At 39.3% G+C, this 26,359-nt stretch overlaps 1 protein-coding gene across 1 annotated transcript; it reads left to right on the top strand.

Annotated features, from left to right (window-relative positions):
- The first annotated feature begins 9,344 nt into the window (after positions 1–9,344).
- Positions 9,345–18,644, top strand: LTV1 (LTV1 ribosome biogenesis factor). The gene is made up of 11 exons (XM_041423983.1): positions 9,345–9,623; positions 10,926–11,057; positions 11,588–11,776; positions 12,824–12,911; positions 13,808–13,928; positions 14,606–14,855; positions 15,388–15,515; positions 15,985–16,124; positions 16,324–16,376; positions 17,088–17,288; positions 17,903–18,644. Exons 1-11 carry the CDS (start codon positions 9,354–9,356, stop codon positions 18,014–18,016), a joined length of 1,686 nt encoding a protein of 561 aa, XP_041279917.1. The 5' UTR covers positions 9,345–9,353; the 3' UTR covers positions 18,017–18,644.
- The last annotated feature ends 7,715 nt before the right edge of the window (positions 18,645–26,359 follow it).

Genomic DNA, 26,359 nt, shown 5'->3' with positions numbered 1-26,359 from the left:
GATAGAGATAAAAGATAGCAAGCCATAAGTCCTCATGTCATCTGTACTTTAGGAAGAACTATAATTTTCTTTGGTGCCAGTAAATACAGTTGCCAGAAATTAGTCCTAGGATAACTCAACTGTCTTTTTTTAAATCCCAGTGCGCATGCTTCAGGAAAACACACGGAACACTCATACAGAACAAGTAATATATTTTTTTGGTTTTTAATGTTGACATACTCTGGATCCTCAGAGATACATAAACAGGATTTGAAGGACAAATAATGTGACACTATGAATGCAATGAAATGCTTTGTGTTTAGAAACACTCCTTGCTGTCACTTGCCATTCAAACCATAGGGATCATTATCTTTGTCATCCATGGCAGGAAGTGGTGACAGCTTTGACATCATGCTAGAGTGAATCCAAAGTCAGAATTGAAATTAGGCACAGAAATCTTCATTAATAGGCCTGAGCAGTGATTACTAATGTAACTTTTTACATTTAAGGACTCTTGCGCTGCATTGAGGAAGAACTCCCAGACGAATCAGTATGTCTTCAGCTAGTGATCCTTTAAAAGTGAAAGAAAAAGCCTTGGAGTGTCTCCAGCCTGTTTTTGTTGAGTGTGAAGAATACTTCTCAGATTCCTAATTTTTTTATACTATCTTGAAATTGTACATGTGAATAGAGTACTATTAAAATTAAGTGGTATGGAGTGTGAAAGGCAATACATGGTTTTTCTAAGTTGGCCCAAAGGCCTATTAAAAAGCCTGTGGCATTGTTTACACTAAGAAATTCTCTGTCCTATATTAGCACTTATTTATCCTTTGAATTAGTGTACACAACATTGGGGGGGTGGGTCTGGAATTCACATATGCATACATTTAATGCAGTATTACAATATATTTGCTATTTATCCTTTCTAATGTGTGTACATATTACAATTTATTTTTGTCTTTTATGTGTCCTGTTCAGTTTTTAATTATGAAGTGTAAGTATTTCTTTTTCTGGCAATAAAAGGTCTGTGTAGATGTGATTTTTACCTCAGAACCTGTGATAGATTCTTGTGGAATGTGTTTAGTTTATAAAATTGAAAGTTGGTGTTAGAGATGTCAGCCTAAAGGCAGGAAGGCAATTTGGTGGCTATAATTAGATATCCCTCTTTAGAGCTATTTACAACAAGACCAGTTTTGCATAAATGAGGTGGATTATTTTAATGAAGAGCACTTCTAGTAACAGAAGAGTGCTTTCCAACAGCTGTCACTCTATTATTTTTAAAGACATTGGGAAAGCTTTTTTAAAAAAGGTAAGATTTAAATTACTGTTAGGATCCATTACACTTTGATAGAAATCTTTGTACAAGCCACAAAATATCAATAACCAAATAAAAAAAGCCATCTACATGCTTGTAGCAAAGAAAAGGAAGCAGCACCTTCCTTTTTTAATGGAATCAATAAGAGCCATTAGGATTCCATTTGCAGAAAATAAGCTTCTGGAAAGTCCATCACTTTATAAATATAGAAACACCACTTTGACATCAAGGAAGCAGTGAAAATGTATCTTTGGCACTAAATCATACAGGAATTAGCAGGGCATTAGGTTTGTCAGCAATTCTGGTAGAATGCTAATTTTTATTTTTAGAATTTGAAGAGTATACTCAAAAGTTACACTAGAATAGTTCTGCATAAACTTTTTTTTTGCTGATGTTGCCAATTTAGGAATGTGTGTCCAAAATCATAAAAAGGTCTACTATGTTGGCTTTTAAATATAAAACACAGTATTTCACTTCAAAGAAAATGAGTGGAGCAATTAAATAGATCTCAGTGTTGCATTAATCACGTTGAAACATTTGAAAGCAGCCAAGATACTGAAGGCAGAAAGACAGCTGTTAGACAGGCAGCATAACTCAGACAAAGGTAAGGTCAGACTATAAATATTTTATATAAGACAGTAGCTCCACCACTATGCCAAGGTACACACAGGTTACACAAGCAAATTAAAACTTGTTAAACTCTTAGGATGAAGTAAAAAATTGACTTTGCAAGAAGACATTCCTCTATACTAGGCCTGGACCATGGATGGAAAGTCATGCCAACCTTATTGTTTTAAGAGTAATAACACAAAGATGAGGATACAACTTCTGGCTTAGACGTCTTCAAGCTGAAGTTATGTCATAAGAAATAAAGATGTGTAGGTGAGATATTACTTAGGCTTTCCCTGTCTTCCTTCTGGGGTTGGAGGTTTTTAAGTATTCCCTCCAAGCCATTTCTAGTAGCAGGACTCTAGCCTTGGTAGAGATGCTGAGTTAATTTTTAATTTCTTGCTATTTTGATAATAATCAGATGCATTGTGTGCCCCACACTTCAGCAAACTAATTAAGCACATTTATGTAACTGGACAAAAAGAATTACCTTTATGGGAACTTATGTAAAATCTTATGTAGTATACTATATAAGATTATTATAAGATGTAGCAGAATTAGAACTACACACTATCTATAGTGTATTGTATCCACACACAGACCTAGAATTGTCCATAAAAAAAAAAAAAGAGAATTTGGTATGTCACCACGTGCAGTGAAGAAAGTTTGCTTTAAGAAGCCTGAAGTCAATTTCTGCTGCCTCTCCTAGTTGTCTGTATTGATAAGTTCAAATGTTTTCCAGTTGCATCAACAAACCATTGGAAATATTACACCATATACCTGCTTTGGTGCTGCATGCCTTCTAGAAGGGAAAAAAATCAGGGTAAGTCCTGAGAAACTAATGAGTTAATAATCCTAGGCAATAGGATTTTAATTATTAACTCATTTTTAATGAGTTAATAATCCTAGAGTTAAAAATAAAATGTTAAACAGGCAAAGAAAAAATAGCCCTTTTCTTGCAAAGTATAGTACAGTCCAGTTGGCTAAGAGGGATTAGTATGATAATTTTTATCAAGTTGGATGAATCATTTAAATGTCATGCACAAGATATGACAACCTTACATACATGTTACCTATGTTCCCACAGAGTCAGGTATGTCTACATCCACAGAAAGGAAAATGAGCAGCTTGAAGTAATGGCTGCTGAAATTATCTCACATATAATATTTATCAGTATAATCACATATCACAGCATGTTGCTGTGGGTGCAAAAGAATGGATGCTTAATCAAATCCTAATTTCTTCTTCACATAAAAAATTGAAATGGTTATAGAGTGTCTCGCCTCTCTCTTCTTTCAGGTAATACATATTAGTCTTTATAACTCAGATACAGTCTGTCTGGATTTTTTTTTTAATTGTGCAATATATGTTGACTCAACAAGTACCAAAAAAAAAAAAAAATTAAACGCTAATGATTATTTAAGCTAATACCATTTCAACTGGTGATTTGAAACATGTTAGGACCAGAAGCAACATCTCTTCAAAGTCACTGTAAGTACTCATATATTTGTAGTTCTACAAGACTGCAAGTTCTACAAGACTGATTTATTTGTTGGGTTTATTATTTACATACAGTTGTGCATGTCCCTTGCTGTGGTGGACTGGACCGACCTCTGATGTGGTGTGGGGCAGGACAGCCCCACCATCTGCTTTGGCCAACCTGAGCACCTCTTAGAGAAGCACCACAACCTCAGTGCTGACATGGAAAAACCACATCAGATAAGCACCCATTTTTTTAACTTGAAAGCCAAATGAAAGCTGTGAAACAAAGGTATGAAGTATCCCTGATATTATAGAAATTAGACCCCTCCTTCCAGGTGAAGTGAGTGCTTGGTTTCCTGCAGAGATGCTTCAAACTCAGACCTGTAACTAATAATGCTACAGCTACATGAGAGAATTTGTTTCAAATTAATAGTTGCTTAACCTGACTATAAACTCCATCTGAGCCCCAATTTTGTATCATCATAAAGTACGAAAAGATCCAGCCAGCAACAGACTAAAAACATCTAATTCAGTCTGACAGCCTGGGAATCAACCAAAACTCCCTGACTGTCTGCAGCTGGCAGGGCTTGGAGTCAGGGTAGGGAAAGCCACACTGTCACTGGGTACTTGGCAGCACAGACCTGGGTGAGCACTGCTGACATCCTAAGCAGCGACCAGAATATTGGCCCATGTCTTAATGTCTGTTGATGCTTTAATGACAAAGCAAACCAAGCTAAAAGCCTACATTTGCATGAGATTGTCAGGTGCACGTGAATGGTGTGTTTAACACTTTCCCATCCTCTGGATTTAATGATCTTCAGGAGTTAAGACCTGTGCCATTGTTGTAAACTAAACTGAAAATATACTCAGGGTGAAAAAAACAAGTGTGAATAAACTTGCCTCCTGCCTTTAGGATCTTCCACATTTAGTACCATTGTTGTTGCTTGCTGTAGTCTTATTATATCAAGATCAGTGCAATATTCACTGGTGGGTCATAGATTGTGATGAAAATAAAAATATATATTCTGAAAGATTTTATAAGGATGATACAAAACTATTTTGAAGGTCAAATTAAAAACAAAACCAAACAAAAAACAAGCAGTTCCCAGAATAGCTTAAAACTTCTATTTAACAGAAATCTGAAAAAAAACCCCACCAAAACTTATGAAACTGTATCTATAGAAAGAAAGGGAGAAATTGAGTGAAATTAACATATATTTGCTGTAATGTTCAAACAGGTTTATATTTATTAACTCAAATAATTAATAAGGTCTTGTTTTACTTTGTGTTCCCATTTTGTTTCAAGATTTTCATGGAAATAAAGCTTATATGAACTAGATACAACATTTCACCAATATTTTATAGAAGCTACATATTGCATTGGATAGAAACAAAGAAAGCAATGGTATTATCTGTATCTTCTTGTTTAAGCATAAATTCTTTATATTAAAAAATCTTGCAATACTATGTCAAATTTAACAATATTTGAACATTGTTATGATATAGTAAAACGTTAAAACGTTGTTAAACATATCTTCCTTTCACTACTTTGTGTGGTGGTACATTGATTTGTAAACTTGTACAAATTTTGGAATTAAAGAAATACTGTGTTTTGGATTATTATTATTTTAGCTGATGTGATTTGAAACACAAATATCACTGGCTCGTTTGAACAGGCTGTATCAGCAGCGGCGGAAGGGTGTGGAGATGGCCCATGCTTAATTGCCTGCAACTGTTTAAATAGCTCTTAAGTTTTGAGGAGAAGAGGGGGTATCCTTAAAAAAATAAAACAGAAATCCATTTACAACCGAACTGCAAATCTGGGAGAGGCACAAGAAGACTGCAGGGCACAGACACTGTTGTGCACACACAGGAGCTGATAAAGCTGGTAAGTTTGTGTCCCTTCCCCGCATTCTGCGGCACAATAGCTCAAACGCTAAATCATGGCGACGTTTGTGTGCCGTGCTTTGGACCCAGCTGCACCTTAAACACTGGGAGATCACAAACCTGTGTTTCTCTGGCAGAGCTGCAGTACACCAGGACAGGTTCAGCAGTAGGAATCACTGCACTCCTCCCTCTTCCAAGCAAGCCCACACGGCCGCTGCGGAGCGATGACCCCCGTAAGGAGGGCTGATCACACATCCACACCAGGGCGGGTTGCTGAGCTCCGGGACGGTCTTCCGAGGGTCCAGCACAGCCAGAAGGTTCTTCCTTGCTGGATAGACTCCAAGGCAGCCACAATCACCTGAAATGGAATTGTCACATGAATTCATTGCAACTCAAATTTTGCATCCAGAGTGTCACCTATTCATACACACTGGGCCATTTCTTAGACTTTATTTTTTCTATTAATTTGATGAAAAATAGTGAAAAATTATTCTTTAAGTTACTTCCTTTGATTTAATTAAATGTTCCCATTTTCAAGTCAAGTAAGGCAAACAAAATTCAAACCTTGGTTCCCCACTGCCCTTCATGCTAAATAGCTACTGGTAACTACAAAAAATGTATCTGAAATATTATCAGCTTAGAAATGCTGTCCCTCTAAAATGTACTTTCCACATGTTTCATTACTTTCAAAAGATGGATGCTGTGGAGAAGCAATACCAACAACTTTTCAGCTTACACAGGGCGGATTTTATGCAACAATTATAAAATGAATACATCAACTTGGCTCAGTGTGATTGAATATGGTAACTCTAAAGAAGTGGCAGATCTGATACTGCATTTTACACAGGTGTGTGATATCTGGGAATGCAAGTAACTGTTACAAATTAATGACAGCTGCTTCTTGAGGTTTTATCTGTTTTATATATATTTATGTATATACAAACACACTAATATAGTCCAGTATCATCACCTGAAAAACATAAAGAATGTATTGGGGGTTTATACAGTACATATGTTATGCTTGTTTTATGGTGTTTTTATTAAAACAAGGAAACTCAAATTGTGCTGCCTAGTTGCACATTACTGTAGGATACTCTGCTGTGCACAGTTCCAAGTGCCTTAGATAACTGTTTTGCTCTTTGAATTATAGATATATATGAATCAATATATAGAAACAGAAAATTTTAAAAATCACGTCTAGAAAATTGTTCAGAAAACCTTTACTGAAAATATTTTCTTTTTTAATCTCTAGCATGTACGTAGTACATAAATCTCTAGCATAGTAGAGTTAAATTCAGAGAGCCTCCAAAGGCCAAATTAAACTCCCTCCTTGTGGAACTGAAATTTAAAAATGTTCCTGAAACCTTCCTTTGAATTCTGGTAATCCTTCAAACACATGTGGTAAACTCCCTCTGTGTGGTGTATTCATGGAGAGGTGTGTTGAAAGAAGTGATACTTGGTTTAAAAATACAGTTAGGGTTGTAGCTTAATGATTTGGAGACCTAATCTATGCGCCCAGTTTCCCCTTTTTTTAGCAAGAAGTGTTTTTTACCAGTTTCATTGACAGCAGATTTACAGTGGAAATACACCCTCTGCACAGGAACAAAACTGATCTGCACAGCTGAGGCTTCAGCCTAGTCAGCAGTGCATCTGCCAATCTTTTAACTTTCAAAGTGACTGACAATGACTTTTGGTTTTAATTACTTTGAAATAATTTCTTCTTTGAAAGAACTAAGAGGAAAAAATGAGCATAAATTTCCTCACTCAGAAGGCAAGTTGATTATTATGTTAAGGATGTGCTTCCAGCATATTATCTTTTAAGTGGCTGCCTTGACAGTGAGACTGTTTCAATACTGACCACTTTTCTTCTGCAAGCATAAAAGGAGTGGTTAGGACCTGAGCACTTACCCCTCAGTCTCCGTAGATGCTCTTTGCTGAGTTCTGTTAGCAGTCTCTGCAAAGAACCTGGCAGTGAGAGAGTGCTGTGGGAAGGATGGCCTTGTAAGGCTAGGATGAAATGAGAAGCTTAAGCAGAGTCTCTGAGACACTCTCTCATACACAGTACACATCCATGTAATGCTATATATTGAATTTTGATATAAATAAGGAGATGGCTCACCCTCAGGTATCAACAAAGGAGGCAATGTGGTGCCTATTGTTGTTAATCCATGATTCAAACTCATCCTCAGATGTATTACTGTTAGTATACATTAGCAATCTTCTGTGATACGGAAAGGAACCTGTCTTAATCTCTGTGTGACCATATAATACATACCCTTCCTCCTAAATACTTAGAATCTAACCAGGAAATTCAGGGGAAGGATGTAAATTAAAGTAAGACAGAAAACACTGAGACTTAACTGGTAAATTATCTTACACTTAGGAAAAAGCTGACTAACAACAGAGCTGAGAGCAAAATATAATTTTTCCTACATCCAAACTGATACAATGCTCCCAGACCAGATTTGGGGTGTGTGGAACGACAGTACTGCCACCACCAGATACGGAGGTGCCAGGTTTAGGGGACTGTGAAGCGTAACCCTGTCACCAAGGCTATGTACATGCAGTTCTGGGGATGCCAGAGAGGCAGGTCAGGAACTTGGAAGCAATAAGGAGTAATCTAATCTAAGTCATTACCCCACAAATAAATGCTAACTACTGTGTTTTCAACAGCTGAGTGACTCTGTTCTTAATTACCCTGTGAAAATCCAGCTCTGCTGTTCCAGCTGTCGCAGAGTTGGCAGCACAGACACACTGCAAGGAAGGAGCTGTTGCTGTTGGGTGCAGCCATGAAAAATCCATTCGCAGGCTGAAATCCAGGAGGGATCATTTGCGGATCTCCTCGTGCCCCGGGGGCACACGCCCGCACATGGCTGACAACAAGGAGACACTCACCGGCGCTTTTCCCAAGGAAGAGGAAAGTCCAGCCCTTGCACAGATAAATGCAGAGATAATCTGAATCCTCCGAGTCCGGGAGTTATTTCAGCTGATGGAGTGGATCAGATTAGATTGTGCACTTCTGCAAGAGCGGTGTGATGAAACTGGGTAAAGATTCAAGACTTCAGAAAACAGCCACAAGAGTGAAAATCTGGCTTCTTTCGGAGCTTTAGTGACACCTACTGAAAACCAATGAAATCCACCCAAATATGACCAAAGCTAATACCTTCAGGTACATGCATGCATATATATTTAGCTGCATCCATACACACATAATGTGGGTAACTTTTCCGAATTTTCAGTGAAAACCTCTTCTTAGCTGTCATTGTTTTATTTGCCTGTAAACACATGGAAAAAACCTGCTCCCCTCTGTGTTTTAAACTTTCTTTGAAAAGTAGCAAAGCAGGTTTTAAAATACCAAGCATACTTCTCTTTTTTTTTTTTTTACCAAGAAGCCTGTACATGAGTGCCCGTGTCTGTGCACAGCCCCGCTACACGGTGTAGGTAAAAATTCATACAGCTATTGTCATACTGCAGAATGGTTCAGGTTGGAAAGGACCACAGTGGAACATCTGCTCCAACCTCCCTGCTCACGCAGGGCTATCCTGAGGCACATGGCACTCGGCTGTATCCAGATGGTTCTTGAGTATTTCCAGTGAGGGAGACTCCACAGCCTCTCTGGACAATCGGTTCCACTGTGTGATCACATGCACAGCAGAGATTTGTCCTTATACTCAGGTGGAACTTCCTGTGCATCAGTTTCTGCCTGGCGCCTCTCGTCCTATTGCTGGGCACCATCAAGCAGAGCCTGGATCCATCCTCTTGACACCCTCCCTTCAGATACTTATGGCCATTGATGAGGTGCCCCCTTTAGTCGTCTCTCCTCTGAACAGGCCCAGTTCCCCCAGCCATTCCTCCTCCGAAAAAAGAACTCAAATAGGGCAAAACACTGTTAATACCAATACGGGTCATTTACTCCCTGTCCTCCAGACTCAGCCCCCATAACCCACTCGTCCCCTCAGCCAGCCCAGCCCAGCCCAGCTGCTGCGCACGCGCACCGCCCCATGGCCGCCTGCGCCGCGCTCCGCCATTGGGAGAGCTAGCGGCTCGAACCATTCATCACTGTTTTGAGGGGAGAACTGGGAAAATGTGTCTCCGACATGCGTCATGCTTGGGTCCACTAAGCCTCTCTTTTTTAAGAATATTATTTCAGTTTGAGAAAATACACGTTGGTTTTTTTTGTTTATTAGGAAACAAAAACATACAAACTAGGCCGGACTGGCAGCTTATCTGGTTCCCCCCGTTGGTCAGTGGTGTATCCCAAGATGGAGGGCACAGCCCCGGGACACTGACGCCCGGCCTGCGTGGGAGCGAGTGGGGTTGGGGACGCCGGGAGCGGCCGGGGGACAGCGCCATGGTGAGTGTGCCCTGCTCCGTACTCGGGATTGACAGGGGAACAAGGCAGCTTAGAGCAGTAGGGCCCCAGGTAGCCTGTATCGGCTGTAACGCTGTTTGTTAGGTGAGTAAAGCCGGAAACCTTGCTGGAAGTGTTTTTCCAGGTGAGATGTGGTAAGCCGTAGGAAAGGCTTTCAGCCGGCTGAGGATACTCGGTGGGTCTGTTGATGCAGACCGCACGTGTATTCGATGTTAGAGCTGTGCCTGGCTAGTGGTGCTGCCGATGGTGCTCATGACTGATGTTAAATTGCTGCTCTAGCAGTAGTCGTCTACAGCACGAAACAAAGTGTGTCTGGATGAATTTCCTTAGGAGTTTCCCGTGTTTCTTGGATGAAGTGTGTTGCATAATTCCTTTCTAGGGCTGTTTGTTAAACTGTATGTGCTGTTATCAGATGTGAAAAGTGCATATTGTGTTGCTCTATACAGATATTTACTATACACATTAAGTTGTATTGATTAGTTGTGCTGTATTAACATTTTGACAGTATGGTAAATGTAGTTTCATAGTTAAAAGGTAACTTTTGTAGTTAAAATAGGAACTATGTATGTGGAATGTTTTCTTTTTAGAAAGGAATGAGGTGCTCCCACCGGATGATGTCTGCAGGATACCTAAATCTTTCAGAGAAAGAGAATTTATTGCTCTTTTATCAGGAGAAATGAACTTCTTTCTGCCTGGTTCAGTCAAAAAAGATGCCATTAGGATTAAAGGGAGAAGTTGATGATGAACAGACAAAATCCTTTATTTTAATGGAATTTATGCATCATGTATGAAGTATATGAATATGCAACAGGCTGTCATTTTTAAGGGTTAATCCTTTGTTAATGGGTGCCCTTTTTCGGGCTTATGTTGCCCAAAAAGGTACCCGGACCGTCCGTAACGCTTTGTTCTTATTGTCTTGTATTGTCCTAACCTCAATTGTTAAAATTTTAATTACTCTAAGTATATTGCATTTTTTGTAACCGTCTTATTACAACTTTTAAAATTTTAAAAACAAGTGATTGGCGTTTTTCACACAGATATTTACTGTTTGATGTATTGCCGTTTTGCAGCTGAATAAGCTGCGTTGCTGTTAGAACATATGAAATGCCTGTTGTGCCTGTGGGGAGATGAGTTAAGCTCCCACCAGTCTCTTTGTGCTTTGTTTCCAAGCATATGTTTATAAGGCATTGCCTTAAAATGAATACAGCAGCACACTACAGCTTCTCTTTAGGTGCATTGAATATTTAATTTTTTGTTAACAGTTAACCAAATTTCCTTTTTCAGCCTCACAAGAAGAAAAAGCCCTTCATAGAGAAGAAGAAAGCAGTGACATTTCACTTAGTGCACCGAAGTCAGAGGGATCCCCTTGCTGCTGATGATACTGCACCCCAGAGAGTTCTGCTGCCCACACAGAAAGTAAATACTCACTTTTAATACTGAGGTTCATTCAGATTAAGAAACACCACAGAGAAAAAAAGGTAGTATGCAATTATACAGTTCAAAAACTGCCTGAGAGAAGGTAGTTTTTAGTTTAAAAAAAAAAAAGCTTATTAAAAAAAGGAATGTTGTAGGGAATTTCATAGTTGTGAGTTACTGCCTGATGGTTAAAGGATGACTTAACTGGCATTAGAGGTGTAAATGCATTTAAAAAAACCAGCAAAGCTTGCCTGACTCGCTGTGATAAAACAGGCATTGTTGGTATGTTGCTGATGGAAAGGTGCTGCACAGACAGCACCCAGACATGGAACCAGCTGATTACAACATTCTAACTGGCTATGGATTAGGGTATGGAGTGGAGAGAGGACTATGAGGACTTCAACAGCCAGACACTCTCAGTAGCTAGAGAGTAGACAGTGTGTTGCTTTTCTTTTTTCTAGTAAGTTTTAAGTGGACTTGGTAACTAAATGTATTCGTTTTGATTATTTTCTTCTCCCTCCATTTCCTAGGGGCATGAGGAGCAAAGAAGGGAAGAGCAGCGCAAGTATGGTGTCTTTTTTGATGATGACTATGACTATTTGCAGCACCTCAAAGAAGCCTCTGGTCCCTCTGAGCTTGTCCCATCTGTGCGTGGACAGCAAAGCAGAATTGTCATCACAAGTGAGGGGCACATAGAGGATGAAATTCAGAGAATTTCAGTAAGTAGTATTTTTGCTGGTGGTAATGCTGTTCTTTGGAGCATTAACATTCTCTAAACACATTAATTGTGTGTGTGTGTATTTATATTTATGTGTAAGGATCCTTTTGACCCACAGCCAACTTGACTTTCCTGCGAGTAAACCCAGAAGCTGACAAGCAGGTATTTACTGGTGAACATTATTTTGCTAGCTCAGTGTTAAAACACTTCAGGTACCCACAACAAACTTTTTTCTACAGAGATGGCTTGCAGAGGTGTTTGTTTGAACAAGTTGTGTGTTTTTCTGGGGTGGGCATTTGTTTTTAAGGTTTTTTAGAACTTCTGTATGCTGTGGGAGTAATGAATATGCCAGGTTGTATTATCAGCACACCATGATTTTAAAGGAGACTGTAATAGAAGCCAGACAGAATAAAACCCAACTTTTCAATTGTTGGCATAACTCGTAGAAGTTCATGATGCTGGATCACATTGGAATGGAAAAGCAGTAAATGCTTTGAAGCAGTGAAGTATGCCATTGCCAGTCACTTACAGCTGAGGGTGTTTATATTTTAACCAAATATTGTCATTTTAGTCAAAACTAATAGTCTTAGTCAGAGGTACCTTTCAGGTACAGTTTGGTGGTACTATGTAAGGTTTAAAGTTAGGGTAGATGTGCATGTTGTGAAGCTTTTAACAAGTATTTCAGTAAAGGGGTGAATTCAAATGGGTGATAGTGTTCTCCTAAACAAACCAAAAAAATTTTAGAAATTTCAGTGTGCCTGCTGTACAATCATTCTTTAAAAAGCTTTAGAGGTACATAAAATACTGTTTCTGTACCTGGAGAATTTTGACAATATGAGAATTGATGCTGCCAGCACTTTATGTAGCTATCATTGTATAACTCTGAAAATTTATTGCAGGTAACATAGCACTTGTTGTAACATTTTAGTAGCGCTCACACAATTTCTTTTGGTCACAGGAGTGTCTGCATGATTTTGTTACTATGAGCTCAAATAAGAAACTGAAAACAAATACACTGTGATCATGTTTTTCTTTTTATTTTTCTAAGGCTCCATCCATTAAGTTGCCTTCGTCAGTGTTTGCCACAGAGTTTGAAGAGAATGTGGGCTTGTTGAATAAAGCTGCTCCTGTTTCAGGTATTTTTCACCTTTCTGTGATGTGAGTTGTCATCTAGGAAGTAGATGGTAATTAGGGCTTCTGCTGTGATGTCATGGTTTTTTTGGGTTAGAACAGGCTCGGTAGCAGACATAAGGAGTCATCTGTGAGAGACCCATGTTTCAATTTGAGACTTCTGTGATTCACGAGTAAGAGTTCTTTAGCTTTGCTTGGAGAGGGTGAATCCATGAGCTCTTACTATTGCCTAGCAAATACAAACTAATAACAGGGGGAAACTGTAGATAATAGTATTAATTTATTATTCTGTCTCTTTTAATCCGAGTCTGGAACTGGATTTTCACTCAGTTTCTCTTCAAATGCTGAGTAGTGTTTATATCCCTTCTTTCGTGTTATTTCAGTGTTACAGGCTGTGAGTAGGCTTTTGTTATGTATCCACATTTGCACTGGACATTGACTGCACAGCTATCTCCATATTTCATAACAGTAAGGAATTGTAGCAATTCTCTCTGTCCTGACAAAAGAATGCTGAAGATAATTCTGCTAATTGCAGCAGAGAAACACTTTTTAACCTTTTGTAATGTAGAGAATTTTAGGGTTGGAGCTAATGCTGGTAGTTGGTCATGTGGTCCTTTAACCTTGATATTTTTTTCTTTATAAAAATATTAAAATGCATTTATGGAAGCTTAAGACCTCTGGAAAATGTTTTTTTCTGAGTGATAAAAATTGACAAGAGACTGGTGGCATGCCCTGGCTTCTATCAGATCTACAAATATTCTTGAGAAATTTTGTGTTTCTTTGGTTTAAGCTTTCCTTACTGCAAATTAACAGTCCAGCTGGATTGGTTTTTGTCCAGGAAAGTAGCTTTGTAATGTCAGAAGAATGTAAATATTTATGTTTTGTTTTTTCAACTTTCTAGGACCACGGCTAGATTTTGACCCAGATATTGTTGCAGCTCTTGATGATGATTTTGACTTTGACAATCCAGAAAATATCCTGGAAGATGATTTTGTTCTGCAAGCAAATAAACCACAGAAGCGGTAGATAGAGCTTTGTTGAAATATTTGTCATATGTGAATAGGAGAGATGCTATTTGCTATTGCATGTGGTGGTGTAGGAAGCCACAATGGTTTCAGATTTCAGATTGAATACTTTGGTGTGTTGAAAAAAGTGTTACCTTGTGTTACTTGGATGGCAGCTTGCAAAATGAAATTTCTTACATTATCCAGGAAGTGGGTTTCAGATGTTACTTTGAGCTCATGGATTATATGCAGTATTTGGAATAACAGTGTTCTTAAACTGTTTAAAACATTGTCATCTATTACATGTAAAATACATTGGTAATAGTATTGATGAAGGCTACTGGGTGTTTCTGACCCCTTTACAAATGCTTTGTGTGATACCCCACTGCATTTTATCTACTTAGGTTTTGGTATCATTCTCATAATTTCATGAACACTAGCAATTTTTGCTTGTTTTAATAGTCAAGAATGCAGCTGATATTTTTCTGCTTTGACTTGTACAGCTGAATATAAAAATAACTTCAGTCTCAGTGCACAGATGCATGGTCCAGCTAGAAATGCTTTCAGCTCTCAGAAAAGTGTCTCTCTCAAGATTTAAATCTGTTATTGCCAAGTTGTTTCAGATAACCCAGGATAGGTCAGAACTATGTAAAGGTCCATGTATTATTCTAAAACTGTTCTGTGCTTCTGTTCAGTGGACCTGATGCTGAGGATGAAGATGAATGGGAAGATATGGAAGATGATAGTGATGAAAAGGATAGCTGCAGTACTGATAAAGATTATGATTCAGAAGGTCCTTTGTCAGATAGTGAGGTTAATGGACAGACAAAAGAATTCCTTTTTATGCAAGAAGAAACCAGGAGTCGTTTCACAGAATATTCTATGACATCTTCAGTAATAAGACGGAATGAGCAGTTAACCCTGTTGGATGACAGATTTGAGAAGGTGAGGCTGCTCAAGATTGTAACTGTGAAGGGTGTTAAATGCTTCTTTGTCTATTGATTAATTTCATCAGGCAGTGTCCTGTATACCTGTGCAGATTTTGCTGCTTTTAGCAGTCAGGGCATCAAGCTACTGCTCTTAGCATGTATTCTGCATTTAATATTGGGTACATTCAGAGGCTTGTGTCACCTAGGCTTTAGTGTTAATTGCTATTGCAAGGCCTAGCACCGATGGAGGTAACCAAAATTACTCCAGTGACTGTATGAGCATTCAAAAGTGTTACACTTTTGTCTGAGAGGCTCAGTTCAACACAGCAAGCCATTTACAGGGCCCTGGTAAAGTATAAATTCTTGAACAGAGCATGGAGGTACTGACAGTAAGGAGGAAATCCTACTGCAGATGTGTTTGGCAGTTGTTCAGCAAATGAGAGGGGAGAGGGAAAAGAGGCAAAGGAAATGTGTGGCTCTTCTTTAAGCTGTCAAGCAGTTGCATAGCAAATGTGGTCTAATTACAGATATCCACTTCTTTATTTTAGTTTTATGAACAATTTGATGAAGATGAGATTGGAGCCTTAGATAACGTGGAGTTAGAAGGCTACATTAACACAGACAATGCTCGGCTGCAGGAAGTCCTGGATGATTACTACAAAGAGAAAGCAAAGAAGTATGTATTCCCAGAAGTACTGCTTCACATAAGTAGTTCTGTAATCTTCTGTTTATATGGAAGTTTTGGGCGTGTTGTTTCAAGTTTATGCACTCAAAAGATTGCATCCCAAAATAAAAGCGGCTGTATATGAGTATTATCCACTTGCATGATAGAATTAAGTGGAGAACTTTATTGGTTTGAGTAGGTCATGCTCCTTTTGTATAAATGTGTTGAATGTAATGTAGCAATATCTATTAGAGGCATTCATCCTCTTGAAAAAAATACTTTTGTTGACTGTGTCTTTGTCCTAATGTTTTTAGTTTATTTTGAGGAGGCTTACTTAAGGAAACTTCATTTTTTCTGCAAATTGGATTGGAAATAGCTGTATTGGGTCTGGGGCTTGACTTAAGGGAGTCTGAGCTTACATAATTATACATTTTCAGTAAGAGATAAACTGTATTTTTTTGTTCTCTGAACTTTGACAAAGTTGTGTGAAACTGGATGCTCTTGAACCTGATGAAGATTTGGACTCTCCAGCCAATGAAGAAAGTGAGGAGGAAAAGGAAGAAATAGTAACTGTAGTTATTGAGGAGCCAAAAGAAAAGTGGGATTGTGAATCCATTTTGAGTAAGTATTTTGGAGTTTGCTTATTTGCTCTTAGGATTTCAAAGTAAATGATAGGTGATTTCAGAACTTCCCTGGCAGTGCTTCAAGTAAAATGGTTTATTCTCTGAGCACAACAGGAGAAATTCCCAAAACCTAAGTAGCAGTCCAATTGCTATTTGCAAGCCTTTCTTGACTACTTTCTTTTTTCTTTGTGACTTAGGTACCTATTCAAACTTATATAATCACCCAACACTTATTAAGGAGCCATCAAAGGTAAAATTACTAAACTTACTCTGATGAATAACACTGGGAAAACATGAGATAAATGTGTTTGTTTTCTCAGTGGGTATCAGTTTTAAAAGACAGGGAGCAGAAATGAGGGTTGGGGAGGGCTCTGGTATTATTTCTTCACTAAAGAAGAGTTTGGATATATTTTTTCTTATTAGAAGGAAAACTGAGTCAGGTAAAAGTTTCTGTTATAGCTAGGCAGAAACAGAGCAAGGAATTTCCTTTGTTGTTGTCTGTGAGACACCTGTGAGAGCTGTGTAATCTGTGTCTCACAGCCACATACTTGCTCAGGTTTATTTGCCTATGGTCTGGAACAATTTATTCTAGTTCTTTGGTCTTCCATATGTTCCCTATCATTAGAGCACAGCTTGATATCCCCAGATTTGAAATGAAACATTTTTCTTGCAAGCTTATAAAGTGACTACTTGAGTTCTTTATTTTTTCAGTAATATTTAAATAGAAGGAGAAAATGTTTGTTTTTCTTGTTCTGGAAGGCCAGATTCTGTCACAGATGTTTTGATTTCTTACTTTGGGATTAATGTGTGTTTTTGTGGGGGACTTAAATAGTATGAGGAGACTTAACATTTATTACTGTTAAATCTGAATCTGAAGTTTTTACACTGATAACGCAGTGCCATGTGCACTTCTTGGAGAGAAAACTAGGGGCCACTAATTCATATGCACTCTCTGTTTTAGCCCAAACCAATAAAAATTTCTCAGAAGACTGGAATTCCCCTAGACATCCTGCCTCAGAAAGGTCTCACTGCTAAGCAGGTGGAGCGCATGCAGATGATAAATGGCAGCGACCTGCCAAAAGCATCAACACAGCCTCGTTCCAAAGCTGAGAGCAAAGAGGATCGCAAAGCCAGAAAACAGGCGATAAAAGAGGAGCGAAAGGTACACCTGACTGCAAATAAAACCTTGCAAAGCATTTTATGTCACCTGAATTCTGTCTTACAAACTTTGTTTAAACAAACTCACTTGTCATGTCTGAAGGTAGTGGGAAAATCTTGATGGTCTCAAAGGACTAATTATTGCTTCTTAAAAAAAAAAAAAAATCTACTGGAAAGAAAGTTAACATCACACTTTTGTCTTACTGATTTCCAGTATCAAAACTTCGGGTCTGTTACTGTGGCCGCTACTGCAGATACAACTGCTGAAGGAACATCAGATTTCCTTGCAATCTAGAGTAGCAAAGGAAATAGTTACTTCTCACTTTGTGTGATCTGAAACATCATATCTGAAAAAAATGTGGAAAATCCTAATTGGCCACAGTGAAATCCTAGCTGTCTTACTTAGGAACAAAAATTGCCAGCGTATTAGAAGCTTTGGCTAACTAAAGATGTTTATCCTGGTTGTACATGTATTAGTTTGACTACTAATAATTAGTGCCATAAATAATATTATTGTCCAGATTGCTCTTACTTTCATAATCTAGAAGAGTTAATTGGAATGGTTTGATTTGCATGTCAATTCCTATTTTGTAAATTTCTCATTATTCCTATGTACAGGAACGCAGAATGGAGAAGAAAGCCAACAAGCTGGCCTTCAAACAGGAGAAAACAAGACAAGAGAAAGAGTTGCTCAATCTGAAACAAAATGTGCAAGGTCTGAAGCTGTCCTGATGAAACTGAGAAACTTATTGTGGAAATATCCCCAATTTTTCATTTGTGTTGAGAAGGAAACTGCTAACTCACACCTTTGCCAGTCCTGATTAAAGAGGCTTCTTCAAAACTCACTGTCACAAGACCCAGTAACTTGTCATTTTTCTGAAGTGAAATTCTATATAAAATAATGTATTGGTGATATCTATTCCGTCATGAGTGACATGGCAATTGCTGCAAAGTTTCATTACAGTAGAAGTGTTTTAAAATTACAAATATTTTTCATACAAGTTATCACTGAACAAAGTTATATGTGTATATTTGTTGAATGTATTCAACAAATCAGCAGAATCCTACAGATTTGATCTGATTAGATTCTTCTATTAAATTATTTCAGTATTTTCATTTATGTCTTTTTCTCTCTTATACTGATGGTTGAATATAGTTCCTTGCTATAATACAGTTTTGTATGTCAAGAAGTTTACACTCACTCCTCCTTGGGGGTTTTTTTGGGTAGATTATTTATTGTTTTGGTACTATGATGGGAGCCTTTTGTAAACAAAGGCGTCTGAAAAACTGTTCTCCAGCTAGACATCGCTGTTACCCAACCGAGTTTTACATTTCTGGCAAATAAAATGTGTCACAAGGAGTGTTGCAGTTACAGTAGTCAGTAACCCTTAATGTTGCCATTGGAATTGGCCTTGCTGGAAGTACTCAGTCTGAGTAGGATGGCAAGCAAACAGCAGATACTTGGATAAAAAGTGTGTGTTGCATATAGTCATCGTCTTGCTGTTTCTAGAATACCCTTCCTTAGGTCTTGTGTTTAACTTGGAATACAAACTTAATACCCACTACTATTGTTATAAAAACTTCCTAAAGATGAGCTGAGGGCCAAAATCTGTAGGTTTGGTGTGAACTTAAGTGTTTATACTGTGAATATGAATTATTTTGATAGTGACTGGTTCATAATGTGAGGGAAATGAATAGGATTTGTAGTCAGCCCTGAAACCTTCTGTATTCATAAAAAAGCCCCTCAGGTTTATGTCTGTATATTACAGACATAAATCTTCTGCCTTTATGTGAAAAGTTAACTTTTTTACTGGAAGGGACATGGTAACCAATACATCAGTGCAGTGGCCTGACTACTGGTGAATTCAAAGCATCTTCAATATTCTTCAATAGTTTTGTGAATACTAGATGGAGACAAGCTAAGACTGATAAAGTCTTTTAATGTACAGAAAATTCAAAATACTTGTTTTTATTGGAAGAAAGCTTTTATAATATATTTTGATTGGTAAAGTGTCATGAGTTTGGAGAAGGGAATGAAGAGGCATCTGAATCTGCAAGTCTTGGTCACTGCTCAGAAAGCTAAAGTATCATGTACAGTATACACATCTAGATTAAGCCTTCATTTTCTAGAATTATCTGTCAACAGAATCAATAGAAATAATCTGTAAGATTAGAAAAAGTTTCAGCATTTTCCTTTAGCTGATGCCTTATACTAGTTTTCATGTGTTTGACAAGCTTAAGCGGGATCTGCCTGTGTCTTAATTGCTAATTGTATAGTCACTGATTCTGTGGTAACTGGAATACTGACCACCCAGTACTCGTGACTCCTGACAACAAAACAGAAAAGGAAATCTGAGAAGCAAGTCTGTTGAGGTGAGTCAGATACCAGGAAATAAGTTCAATGGAACAAGTAAGGAACAGATGCTGTTCAGTGCTTTGGGGTGGAATGTGATTTTGTGGTTTACTAAAAAGGACAGTCTTACTAAAGCCAGTGCACACGTTCTGTGCTAGGCTTCTTGTCACTGATTCAGTGGTGCTGTGCTTATACCTAAAGTCCTTTAAAATAAAAACAAAAACAAAAGGAAAAACAAACATCTAGAGGGGATGAGAACAGAATAAAGAAGTGGGATAGGCAGAGGAAGGCACTTGAAATGAAGAGTGTAGTCTGGACCAAGGACAGACAGCTGTGGCTTGGAAACAAAAGGGGAAAGAAATTTAAACAGAGGCAATAGGAAAGGAGTCAAAAAGATTACGGAATTGCTTTGTTCCTCTTCACTTGTAATCAGTGAAACACTGTGGTAACCTTAACAGTGATTTGGAATGTGGTAAAATCCCAAGGAAAAGGAAAAAACAAAAGCAGTCATTCATCTGCTTAGCAAGACAAGGATTTCTTTTGTTTTAGCAAGCAGAGGTAAAGAACACTTACAAGAGAAGTCCTTACAGAAGTTAATTTAATGAAGTACCTCTGTAGGTTGCAAGTCAAATGAAGAGAATTCTTTTCCTGAAGTTTTTCTAAAGGCTGTTTTTGTTTAATAGAAGTCATGTCCCTGCTCTGAAATGAGTATGATTGTCTTTGGAGTTAGAAGGGCCTGAAACTACTTTCCATGTAACTTCAACACCTACTTTTTCCAAAAATAAAAAGGTGATTTAAATGCAAATCTCAACAAACTTAACACCTACAAAGTAAGGTCATCTTGGAATGCTGTTTAGCGTATCATGGAAGCATTCCACCTTAATAATGGAGGTCGTGCCATACTTTGCATGACACTTTCTACCTAAGCCATTACTGGGTATCCACTAGCTGATATCCAAACCATAAATCGGGGTGGGTACAGGTCACCTGCCCTGAATTTAGGCAGTGATGAACTTAAGTATTGTTCCACCACCTCCTCTGCCAGCTGTGATGTCACAGTGAAAGCACGTACCTAAGCAGTCATGTGGAAAACAGAATGCTGCCTGTCATAGCGAAGGAGAGCTTGTGCTTGTGTTGGAGCAGGATAAATGAAGAGGGATTTCTGCAAAAGGGAAGCCTGGTATGCAACGGGAGAGTTGGGTTTGATAGTTCTTGGGTCCTTTCCAGTTCAGAGTATTCTGTAATCCTATGGAGATGTCCCTTTCTGACAATGAGGTACTGTTCCAGCAAAAGCCCTGTCCAAGTGCCGACTGCCGCAGTCATGACACCCTGTGCTGTGTAACCGAGGCTCCTGCATGCTTTGCATTTTGCACAGCAGCCGGAAGTCAAGGTCTGGCTCCTTCTACAACCCGTGGAAAACACTTTGCATATTTTGTGGTAAAAAACTTCTTTTTAATGAGAATTTCAATGCATTTAGCTGAAATGGGTAATGAGCACTGAGGGAAGGAGGACATGACTGCTGGTAGAGAAGTGGGTTGAACAAGTTTAAACAGCAAATTATCTAGTAACTGCTTTCATTAGTGAACTTGATTAGAGAATGTATTGTGCACAGACAGACTGTGAATTCATCTTCAGTCTTTCACTGTCTTAATTTACCTGCGTGTCCAAAACCATGTTTACTATACACTGAATTTAAAAGAATGTATTTTCTCTTGGTGAGGCATAAATTACTAACTTGCAGCTTCCTTTTTTGCTCCAGGAATTTAGGCTGAATTTGTTGTTTCAGTCTTCTTGGGAAAAAATAGACTAATAAACCATCTGATAAGTAGTTCCTTTTACAGCATAATGTGGGCACCAGGCTCTGTTCCAAAGCCTGCTGAAGTGAATGAAAAGATTCCCCTTGACCTCCCTGATCCCTGGATTACAAATTGAATGCCTGACGGCACAGTTTGCCTGACACAACCCAAATGCAGGGTTTTTCTGCAAGGAGTGGGACTCTGCACATAGCCCTCTGCTCTTCAGTTTGTGTTACTGATCCTGTGTCTCTGTGGTAGATCAGATCAGCCCTGAAATAGTGCTAAAACCTGATTTGGCAAGGAAAAACCCAAACAAAACAAAACAAAAAATACACTGAAATCAGAGTGACTGCGAGAAGCAAGACAAAGGTGCAATTACTTTGCGTTAGTTGTCCCATGTTTGGTATCTCAAGATTTGTGAAGAGCATAATTGTTTTATTGAGCAAGATAGTTTGAAAAGAGAGAGCTGTGTGTTGTAAGAGAGGTGACAAGTTTTATGTCACCATGACTAGTGTGAGATCCAGCTCCTTACAGTGGCTCTCCATGCCCTGGTGATGCAGGACTGGTTTGCTCCTCACTGAGCAAGGCACGGGTGTCTGCTGCACTTCCAGTACCGCAGAGGAATATTCCTCTCAAGTTTGCTGTCAAAAATGTCTATAAACAGAATGTAAGGACCTGAGTCATAGGAGTAGAAGGTTCAAAGGGAAATGAGGACTTGGAAATGTGTGTGGTTTTGTAGAATGAGGTGTGTTTTAGTCCAGCTGAGCTGTAACCAAAATTCCTTGCTTAAGCGTCTGCTTAATTCCTATGGAAAGAGAGTGGACAGCATAGAGAAATTATTAAGAAGATCAAGAGAATAACTGAGAACTAGAAAGGGGGAGTAAGCAAAATAAGATAGGAGCAGGGTCTTTAATTTACCAGCTGTGGATGGACTCATGCAATTCACAGTGCAGGAAAGAGGCTTTAGTTTGATCCTTGCTTCCATGGTGTTCCTCACAAAGGGCACTGCCCATCCTGTTGCAGGAGAGTGATGCTAACCAAAATCTGAGACATTTCTGAACCTTACAACCTCATTTGTTGTGAGGCATGTCCCTTATACAAATTTGGCACTGGATATCGTATCCACCTAAAATTTCCCCGTGCTTCCAACTGCAGGTTATATCCCTAGTTTTCCTTCTGTAAGTCAGGTTACAGGTGCTGGTAAGCAGCTGCTCCCATTCAGCCTGGAGCTGTGGCTCTTTCAGTGGTGTTGGTGGGATGGGCAGCACTGCTGTTTGTCAGGAGAGACCCCACTCTGGAATACATCTAAACTCAGAGAACTAATAATGAAAATATTGGCTCTTGAACAGGATCAGACTGGTCTCCGTCTTAATTAAGAAATAAAGAAATAAAGAAAACCAGGTGTGTGGGGGTGAGGAGGGAGTCCAATGGGACAGCTCCTGTTCACAGACCCAATCTGTTCTTGTCTGCATGTCATCATTTGGACTGCTCTCCAGTCTGTTCCTGAGCAAAACAAACTGGAAATGGCTTCTATTTCTTATTTGTGTTGAACCGCAGCTGTACTTGGACAGCTTTTGGAAGTTTTGATGAAGTTCTTCAGGAGTTAAACTGAACCCAAAATAAATACTGCTGCAGCTCCCTGCTCCTGGATGTAAGTAATTTTAAAGCCTGGGTAAGAAAGCATCATTAGCAAAGCATCACTCCAACACATAAGCAACAGTTTTTCTTTGCATCCCAGCTCATCCAGTGTTCCAAGGAAGCCTTCAACAGGAAGTGCAAGCCCTTCAGCATTTTGAGACAGAGACTATAGGCAACAGAAATCACCACTGTGAAGAGACAGCCCCTGCAAAGGATATAGTTAAAGCTGGTGTGTGTGTTATCTCCATGTGAAGTCTTTCATCCAGTAACACTATTGTTTCCTCCAAGGACAAAGCCTGGATGTTGTGGATGAGTGTCACATATGTGCTTGACTAGGTGCCAGATTCGTTCCTCCCCCTCCCGGTGCTGCTAGTGTTTGGGAGTATGAAGAGCCAAATCAGTAGATGTCATGCCTGCCCTGGGCACATAAGTGTCTCTGCTCTTCGAGTAAATGTTCAAATATATTTTTTAAAGGCAATGTGAATCTCTAATAGATTTCTCTTTAAGAATCTGAAAGAGAGCATCATTCAAGACAGTTGATGCATGAATGCCCAAGGTTGAACCTGAGAGCTGCCCTTGCACAGATGAAGTTGCAGGGATTCACTGCCGTTTTACTGAAGGGTTTAAAAATGGGTTTGAGCTGAACTTATTTAGATGTTCAGCTAAATGGATGGAGGAAAAAGATGCTTAAGCTCTTACTGGAACAAATAATTTTTCTAGGGAGGAAGTGAGTACTCATGGACATGCAAGGATATTATTTTATCCAGAGATGCCAATTCACTACTGATTTGGTCAACTGCTGTTGTAAAGTGTCCTTTAAAATCAGTTGTGGAAAGAAAGAGAAGTGCACATAGGTTTAAAGTTAAAAGAATGTGACAAAGGGAGAAGGGAAGGTGTCTTTTCTAATAATTCTGATTTTCTGATTCTTCCTAAGTGCTCTTATGTCTCCCATGACCATGGTATTTTGTTGGAGTGCATTGGTTTTTTTATCCTCCTTCTTGTGCTGTCAACAGACAGTGAAAGGCTGAACCAGCTTCCCTATGCCTTTCAAAAAATGCAAATTTCTTTTGTTTCTAATGTTTTCTTTTTCCCTCAGAAAAAAACAAAAAAACAAAACAAAAAAAAAAAAAAAAAAAAAAAACAAACAAAAAAAACCCTTGCTCTAAGATATTTCTGTCCCTTGCAAGAGGGAAGTGTTGTTTGTATCCTCTTCTATTTCCATTACAGAAACAGTCAGAGAAGAAATCTAACTGGAAGCAGAATTATGAGTATTTTCTTAATACTATTCAATCAGCCAAGCAGGTCACAAAAGCTGTGAAGGAGAGCCACCTTCTTCCACCTTCTCCCCCACCAAGCACCAATCCACATTCCTGGTCTGCTTTCTTATTGTGGTTCTTGTACTGATCTTTGATAAGGCAGTGACATCTTATTAACCACAGATGGGATTCAGTTTTGCACCCCTGGCACAACAGAATGTGAACATTAATTCTCTCCATAGACTCTAATTTTCAGCTCTGTTTTTTGGATTGAATTGAGTAGGAATGCAAGGCAGAGGCAATGGAAGAGGCAGAGGAAGAGAAAACTAACCATACATTTTAAACTTAAAAGCAGTACATTTGGGGTCTGATATTACCACTTCAGGAGGAGAGTCAGGATAGCTGTACTATCCTGTATCAGAGGGTGAAATACATCCTCTCTCCATTCAAAACAAGTAGTGTACACAGGCTTCCTCACTCTCACGGGGTGCCTTTTCCACTGTCCCCTTCTCCAGCCAGCTTTGCAGACAGGGAAAGGCATTTAGGAAAGGACAGGTCTGGTTTACTACTTAATACCAAGTTCAGCCTCTGCACAGAGCTCCCTGTGTTAAAAGTTACAGATCCAAAAAGATGCACACACAGACAATATCTCATGATGGTGTGATTTGTAAAATGTGGGAGAAATCTTGAAAAGGATGTCAGTGGAGTCCTGCCTGCCTCAGGAAGGCAGAGAGCAGAAGGGAGAAGGGAGGCTCTTTGGGCTCGCTTCCAGAGCAGGAATTCATGACTGATGGCAAAAGCAGCTGCCATGATTCCAGCCTCTCTCCTCTCCTAGATGCCAGCAATGCAATATAAGCAGCAGGACACATCTTCCTTCCTTGACTGGGGTCAAGCTTCTCTCTGAATTTCCACTGCTGAGTTCTTTAATGACTCTGTTACTTCTGGTCTTACTTTACCAGCTCTAAGAGCAGACCCTCCCTTTCCTTCTCCCTCTTGGAGGAAACCAAGTTGTGCAAGAGCAGCAGCAGTTGTGGAGAAAGGAATTGGATTCTTTTCTCCACAACTAATTGTCTTCCTAAATGCTTTTTAGGAAGGAAAATTGCTGAATGGCCTAGTGAGGGTGTATATCCTATACTACAGGACTGTATATCCTGTACTACAGGACTGGTGAGAAAGTACATGGATTGTGGGAAGGAAAGAAAGATTTCAGTTTTGTCTCATCCTCCTCTCAACAGAGCCTAAAATTCCCCATTCTCCCCTTAAGTTCCAGGTGTCCCTGCTGCACCCCTGAAGCCAGGAATCTGCCCTGTCTCATCCTCCCCTCCCCTGTGCTCAGAATCATTTTGCCCACGCTCCTGGTCTGGAGCAGGCTTTTGGTGGCTGTTTGGGCCATATTTTCAGTATTGTTACTGAGAGAAATAATTTGTAAGCATACTGTATCTTTAGTATTAAGGTAAGGATGCTCGGCCTGCTTTTGTAAAAGGCACTGGCCACGGAGGAAAGGGTCTGAGAACATCAGGGGCAGTGTGATGGCTGAATGCGACTGCATTGACCCTGAACGCTGATTGTTCATTGCAATGAGTTGGATTGTACCTGCCATAACAGTTGCTGAAGAGCTTTTAGCAGAACAGTAATATTGTCAAAAGGGATTTTAGAAAGCACCACTTCATGTTCTTCATAATGCTGCTTCACACCCAGAACCCTGGCTCTTGGATGTGCCTCAGCTGAGGGGGCACAACTGCTTCAGCAATGTTTTCCTAAATCACAGAATCAATTAGGTTGGAAAACACCTCTGAGTTCATTGATTCCAACCTATGACCGAGTGTCCTTGTCACTGCCCACCTGGACAGCCAGTGGTGGGTAGAAATCTGTATGCTGAATTAGTGCAGAGAGTCTCCTGGCAATATCCCTTAGCCGGGCTCCAGCAAGGAGCAGACTTCCCCATGGAATGAGTCTGGCTGACATACAGGACACTCAGTTCCCCTCAGGAGCGAGGCAGCCACGACAGCCACCCTTCTTTTATTACCTTTTC

This window comes from Onychostruthus taczanowskii, unplaced genomic scaffold (genome assembly GCF_017590055.1).
Source record: "Onychostruthus taczanowskii isolate IOZ18803 unplaced genomic scaffold, ASM1759005v1 scaffold8, whole genome shotgun sequence".
NCBI classification, from domain to species: domain Eukaryota; kingdom Metazoa; phylum Chordata; class Aves; order Passeriformes; family Passeridae; genus Onychostruthus; species Onychostruthus taczanowskii.
This window is presented reverse-complemented; position numbering and strand designations above follow the sequence as displayed.